General features: G+C 44.5%; 1 protein-coding gene across 1 annotated transcript in view; it reads right to left on the reverse strand.

Annotated features, from left to right (window-relative positions):
• The window catches only part of ACTL6A (actin like 6A), a 29,744-nt gene extending 22,812 nt beyond the window's left edge, over positions 1-6,932 (reverse strand). Inside the window, exon 1 of the mRNA XM_005675285.3 lies at positions 6,708-6,932. Coding sequence (XP_005675342.1) covers positions 6,708-6,732 — 25 coding nt within the window. The 5' untranslated portion in view covers positions 6,733-6,932. The remainder of the gene's footprint in view (positions 1-6,707) is intronic.

A 7,577-nucleotide genomic window follows, 5' to 3' on the forward strand; every position in this document is an offset into this window, starting at 1 on the left:
AAGCATCAATTCTTCGGCGCTCAGTCTTCTTCATTAAAGGTCCAGCTCTCACATCCGTACATTGGAAAAACCATAGCTTTGACTCAGTTCAGTTCAGTTCAGTCGCTCAGTCGTGTCCGACTCTTTGCAACCCCATGAATCACAGTACGCCAGGCCTCCCTGTCCATCACCAAATCCCAGAGTTCACTCAGACTTGCGTCCATCGAGTCAGTGATGCCATCCAGCCATCTCATCCTCGGTCGTCCCCTTCTCCTCCTGCTCCCAATCCCTCCCAGAATCAAAGTCTTTTCCAATGAGTCAACTCTTTGCATGAGGTGGCCAAAGCACTGGAGTTTCAGCTTTAGCATCATTCCTTCCAAAGAAATCCCAGGGTTGATCTCCTTCAGAATGGACTGGTTGGATCTCCTTGCAGTCCAAGGGACCCTCAAGAGTCTTCTCCAACACCACAGTTCAAAAGTATCAATTCTTCGGCACTCAGTTTTCTTCACAGTCCAACTCTCACATCCATACATGACCACAGGAAAAACCATAGCCTTGACTAGACGGACCTTAGTTGGCAATGTAATGTCTCTGCTTTTGAATATACTATCTAGGTTGCTCATAACTTCCAAAGAGTAAGCGTCTTTTGATTTCATGGTTGCAATCACCATCTGCAGTGATTTTGGAGCCCCAAAAAATAAAGTCTGACACTGTTTCAACTCTTTCCCCATCTATTTCCCATGAAGTGATGGGACTGGATGCCATGATCTTCGTTTTCTGAATGTTGAGCTTTAAGCCTACTTTTTCACTCTCCTCTTTTACTTTCATCAAGACTTTAGTTCCTCTTCACTTTCTGCCATAATGGTGGTGTCATCTGCATATCTGAGGTTATTGATATTTCTCCTGGCAATCTTGATTCCAGCTTGTGTTTCTTCCAGTCCAGCGTTTCTCATGATGTACTCTGCATATAAGTTAAATAAGCAGGGTAACTAGACCTTTGTCAGCCAAGTGATGTCTCTGTTTTTTAATTTGCTATCTAGGTTTGTCACAGCTTTTCTTCGAAGAAGCAAGCATCTTTTAATGTTGTGGGTGCAGTCACCATCTGCAATGATTTTGGATGGTTAACCCCAAGTAACTGAATGTCTGGAGATAAGGTATTTAAAGAGATGACTAAGTTAAAATAAGATCATTAGGGTAGACTCTAATCCAGTATGACTAATATCCTCACACGAAGAAGAAACCTGGACACGTGTATGTACAGAGGGAAGACCATGTGAAGGCACCAGGAGAAAGGCCTACAAGGAAAAAACCTCCAAAGAAAACAACCCTAGCAACACCCGATCTCAGACTTGTACCCTCAAAAACTGTGAGAAAATTAATTTTTGTTGTTTAAGTTACTCATTCTTTGTTATGGCAGCAAACTAATACACACAACTCAGGACACTTATGAATGTCTTCTTAGAATGTTCTCAGATAGACTACTAAAAAAAAAAAGATGAATATAGATAGCTATATCCATGGACTCCTTAGGGAGGGCAAGGACCCCCTGTCAGGAGCCCCTCCTCTAACTCGGCCTTTGTAATCTGCCCCGCTCCTACAGCCTCAGCTTCTACCTAGTGATGCTTCCAATCTCAAACTTACCCCTCAAGCCCTCACACCTTCACCTAATCCGTATCTCAAACTTCTTACTGTACATTACTTCCACCCGATGTCCCCTGGGTACCTCAAATTCAACATACCTGAAGTATCCTCTCCTTCCCCACCTCTGCCTAATCTAATCTCAGCAGTGCTTATCACAGTTAGTGGTCCCAGCCATCAGAGGCAACAACTTTCCTAACACCTTCTTATTTTATATCTCTCATCCAATTCTGCCAAATATTTCTGCTAAACATTTTTCAAATCCCTTCTTCTTTAATGCCATTGCCACTGCCTGAGTCAAGTTCTTATCACAACTGGGAATTACCATAATTCCCCATGGTAATGTGCTTCCATCTTTACCTTCTGGACCCACCTTTCCTTTCAAAACTATAACTCTGAACGTTTTGGTACATAAATCCTTCAACAAAAAGAAAGGGGAGAATCATGCAGTGCTTTATCATCATCTGCAAGATAAAATTAAAATCATTCCACCCAAGTGATATACAAGACCTAGCATAATCTGGCAGCAGTCTCTCCTCCCACTCACACACCTGCATTACTGAAGATTATGTTGTCTCCTAGACACACCATTTACTCCACATATGCTGTCCCTCTCTATTCCTCTTTCATCATCTTCATAACCTCCCTTGTAAGGTCCCTTGACTCTTCCACATTAAGACCTTTCTTGACTGTGCTACCTTTGTACCTTCTATATACTGTCATTACTGAACATACTCCACTGAATTAGTCAATATCCTTTATCATCAGTAAAAGACTTTTCACATACCACTAAGAAAAAAAACATGCTTCCAATTAAACTGTGCCATGCCACCAATATCATCCCAACTTCAGCTCTTTAAATGTACGTGGCGTGGGGTGGTTATACAACTAAAACTACATGAAATACAGTGTCTGTTTATTTGACTGACTTACCTATAAGACTTTGAGCTTCTTGAAGGCAGAAGCTATACTCTGCATATAACAAGCACTCAAAAAATTTCTGTGAAAAGAAAAATCTAACAAGTCAGTTATACCTGTCTTTAGGGAAAGAAGTACATCAAGGCTGTATATTATCACCCTGCTTATTTAACTTATATGCAGAGTACATCATGCGAAATGCTGGGCTGGATGAAGCACAAGCTGGAAATCAAGATTGCAGGCAGAAATATCAATAACCTCAGATATATAGATGACCACCCTTATGGCAGAAAGTGAAGAACTAAAGAGCCTCTTGATAGTGAGAGAGGAGAGTGAAAAAGTTGGCTTAAAACTCAACATTCAGAAAACTAAGATCATGGCATCTGGTCCCATCACTTCATGGCAAACAGATGGAGAAACAATGGAATCAGTGTCAGACTTTATTTTGGGGGGCTCCAAAATCACTGCAGATAGTGACTGTAGCCTGAAATTAAAAGACACTTACTCCTTGGAAGAAAAGTTATGACCAACCTAGACAGCATATTAAAAAGCAGAGACATTACTTTGCCAACAAAGTATGGTTTTTCAACAGCACTTCCATGGATGTGACAGCTGAACTATAAAGAAGGCTGAGTGCCGAAGAACTGATGCTTTTGAACTGTGGTGCTGGAGAAGACTTTTGAGAGTCCCTTGGACTGCAAGGAGATCCAACCAGTTCATCCTAAAGGAAATCTGTCCTGAATGTTCACTGGAAGGACTGATGCTGAAGCTGAAACTCCCAATACTTTGACCACCTGATGTGAAGAACTGACTCAATGGAAAAGACCCTGATGCTGGGAAAGACCGAAAGGAGGAGGAGAAGGGGATGACAGAGGATGAGATGATCAGATGGCATCACTGACTTGATGGACATGAGTTTGAGCAAACTCCAGAAGTTGGTGATGGACAGGGAACCCTGGTGTGCTGCATTCCATGGGGTCGCAAAGAGTTGGACACGACTGAGCAACTGAACTTTACTGAATTAGTGTGGTAAACTGGACATAGTAGAATTTTAATTTGAGGAAGACTCTCTTGATTCTTGGAAATTTTCCATATATTCATTTTCCTTTTTTTAAGGATGAGAGGTAAGTCTATTTCCTGTAGTTCTATTAAGTCTATCAGTTATGTCTATTCTGTAGTCCTGTATAGGTCTATTGTTCTGTTAAAAGCAAAGGCTTCCTTCGTGGTTCAGTGGTAAGGAATCTGCTTGCCAATGCAGAAGACTTGGGTTTGATCCCTGGGTCGGGAAGATCCCCTAGAGAAGGAAATGGCAACCCATTCCAGTACTCTTGCCTGGAAAAATCGCATGGACAGAGAAACCTGGTGGGCTACAGTCCATGGGGTCACAAAGAATTGGACACGACTGAGCACACACACGTTTTACGCCTGAGTAAATGGCTCCTAAGTTTAGGGGTGAAGTGATATTTCTGAGAAAACATGAAGCAATGAGGGCAATTTTCTAACCTGGTCTTAAAAACATTCCAACACGATACTGGAAGCTAATGACTTTGCGAAGAGGTTTTACTTTTTTGTTTGGACAAGGGTGCCCCAATTCACAGGGAGAATGATTTTGAGAAATTTTTATGATTAGAGATGGGGAGGGGGGCGATGGAATGATAAAAGTAATGAAGTATCGAAGATGGACCGGAGGTATACCTGTTTATTTCTGTCAAGGAAAGGAGACTGAAGAAGAGGAGTACCGTATAAGATAGTCACAGGAGCAATGAGTAGGCCCAGAAACCAATTATGGAAAGTGTGAAAATCTGGATGAACTATGCATTAGATCTAAAGCTGAGTGTTAGGTCTGATCAGAAAAAAAAAACACTGGAATAAGAAAGCTACCAATTTTAAAAATTAAACCACAAACATTCATTTTATAAGCAAGTAAGTTAAAAATACAGTTTACTAAGTTAATTACACACAAAATGTGGGTGGGAGGTTTCACTGCCTTTCACAGTAAACCTTTTGGGAAATGTGACCCACTATAAATATTGGTCATACAGTAGCAGCTCAAACACAAAATCATACACTTATTTTTGTCAGTTTTAAATACTTTATATGTGAAACAGGCTTTAAGATATACTCCTCTACATGAACAAAGGGACGTTTATTCTGAATATCTAAATCATACATGAATATGCTGTGGTTATATACTTGAAAAATGACTTAAAATTTTTTTTAATGAGAAAAGGTTTCACTGAAATGCCTTTTCTTTATCCCAGAAGTTCCTGCTGCCCATTTGCTAGAAAGTTATGTAATTCTAGGCTGGTTAATCTTTTCTATGCCTTATTTTCTTCTTTAATAGTATGGGGAAAAGTAGAACCACCTCCCATGGCTGTTGTGGATTAACTGACAACGCATGTATTAAATACAATGCATTACAAGCGTCTGTCATGAAGAACAGTTCCTGGTACACAGGATGCACTCAATAAATGTTGACTGTTGGAATTATTAGTATCCATTTCTACCTTAGTCACATTAAAATACTCAGTGGACAACCTTTAGGTCCGTGGATGAGTGAACCTGAGAGTCAAAACAATCAGCAGGGACTTCCCTGCTGCTGCTGCTGCTTCAGTCGTGTCTGACTCTGTGTGACCCCATAGACAGCAGCCCACCAGGCTCCCCCGTCCCTGGGATTCACCAGGCAAGCACACTGGAAAGGGGCTTCCCTAGTGGTCCAGTAATTAAGACTCTGTGGTTCCCATGCAGGGGGCTTGGTTCTGTCCCTGATCTGAGGACTAAGATCCCACAGGCTGTATGGTGAGGCCAAAAACGAAACAAAACAAAAAATAGAGTCTGCAGCCTCCACGAGCACGTATACTCAGCTTTTTTGTCAGAATTACATCTTCAGGTGGGGAAAAAGTAAATCATGAAGATCCACTAGGCTTTCTCCAAAGTAACAATGGAAAACTGATCCTTACACTTCAGAAATCAAAACCAAAAACATATATGGAGAAGGAGAGGGTGAGGGCCAGCGTGTCACCTGAGCAGAAACTCAAACTTCACTTCAAAACTACTAAAAACTTTGAAAAGCTTATTTTCATCTCCTACCTATAATATTCCATCCGCTCAGAAAACAGTATCCTTACTAAACACAGTAACAAAAGCACGACTTTGAGTTTCTTTCTTCTCTAATTCATCAAAAACATGAATCATATACATCAATGCTTCATCTAAGCATCTCGAAAAAACGGAGGCTCCAATTCGGTAGATTTAGAGTGGGGCTTGAGATTTTACATTTCTAAAGAGCTTGCAGGTGATGCTGCTGCTGCTGCTCCTTGGATCATACTTTTAGTAGTAAGTGCAGCATTACCGCCGTTTAATCTTCACAACCACCCCAATGGGTAGGAATTATCATTCTACAAACGACGAACCTGAAGTTGGCAAAAGTTAAGTAACTTACCCAAGGCCAATGAGCTTACTATGTGGTGAGGCTGATATTACAACCCAGGCCCATGGTAATCTTTCACTACACAGGAGCCCACCCATCTTTAAGCAACCTTAAATTGCATATGTTCCTAAATTATGCCGGAGCAGAGTCGCCTACGAATAAGTCCGGAGCATCCACAGTCAACAAATAGGGAGAAGTTATTGAAAGGCGTGAGGCTGCTTGAGCGCGGATGGAGAAGGAGGCTGTGTCCTGAGTGGCCACGACTCCTCCAATCAGTTCCACTCCTCGCGGCTCGCTGTGCCACCTCCGAGACGCCGCGGAAACCCTCCAGCCACGCCGACGAACTGCTGGGACCTCCCAACTTTAAACGGGCGCGCACACCGCGACAGAGCCGGCTGGGAGAGAGGTGACCCTGAGGCCAGTCACTGCAGCCGCGGCTCTCCGGGCCTGGCCCGCGAGTGGAGCTGCCCGGCCAGCCCCGGACCGCGCGCAGCCCCAAAAGTCGGCTCCTCGGCGGCCCGAGGCTGGAAGGGGCCGTAGGGGGCGGCGACTCCCGGCGCCTGTAGCGCTCGCCGAGCCGGGTGGGCTCCGGAGGCGGGCAGAGCGCGGGGCGGGGATAGGGCGGGGAGGCCGGGGTCCCCAGGGGGAGACCGGAAGGGCCGCCGGGAAGGGGAGGGCTGGGGGCGGCGGTTACAAACCCCACAAGGTAAAAAGGCGCGCTCTCCCGACCGACCGCACTCACCTCCCCCGTATACCCCGCCGCTCATGGTTGCTGTCGACGAGACTTCTACTCGTAAAGGCCACCTGGTGAAGTGACTGCAACGGCTGCGACTGCGGGTCTGCAGAAGCGTTAGCCCCCGACTCCCTTAACTTCACCACCACCCCCCTCAGGCAACAAAGCGGCGGCCACACACACCCGGAACGCAGTCACACTTGCTGTCTCCTTCTACCGGCCAATCACAAGAGGCCCGGCTACACTTCAACCAATAAAAATAAGGCTGTGCTACAGCCTTGTCGCGGCACAGCCAGTTTAGCCAATCGAAGGCAGCCATAGGGGCGGGGAGAGAGGAAAGCGACGGAAGGAGGGAAGGAGTTGGGTTGCGGAACCGGGGAGGCGGGGCTTCTCTAGTGGGAGGGAAAGTGGGGCGGAGGGAGCTGGAGGGGGAGGAGGAAGGCTGGAGGCAACAGTCTGGGGCGGGCTCAGGGTGTAGCTGGGAGCGGAGAGGTGGGAATCCGGTAGAGCAAGCCAAGCCTCTGAAAAAAAAGTCTGGAATTTGAGAAAATGTCTCCACCAGGAGTACCCATGGTTTGGGCTTGTAGTGAATGAGGGTTGGTGTTTTTTTGTTGTTTTTTTGTTTGTTTGTTTGTTTTCAGAAAAAATATTTTCAACTAACTGAAAAAATTGAATGTTATCCTCCACTTTGGGGTAGAGGGCATCAGTAAACCAGACAAACCGATAAGACCCTGAAATTTTAAAAGTGGTTACTAATAATTAAAAGAAGGAGATGATACAGTATCCCAGTTAACTTTAGTAGCGCTTTAAAATGTGTCATCAATTCCTTTTATCCTGTGAGGCAGGTGTAATACAATGTAATCAGTCCTCACCTGAGCG

This window comes from Capra hircus, chromosome 1 (assembly GCF_001704415.2).
Source record: "Capra hircus breed San Clemente chromosome 1, ASM170441v1, whole genome shotgun sequence".
In the NCBI taxonomy this organism is placed as follows: Eukaryota; Metazoa; Chordata; class Mammalia; order Artiodactyla; family Bovidae; genus Capra; species Capra hircus.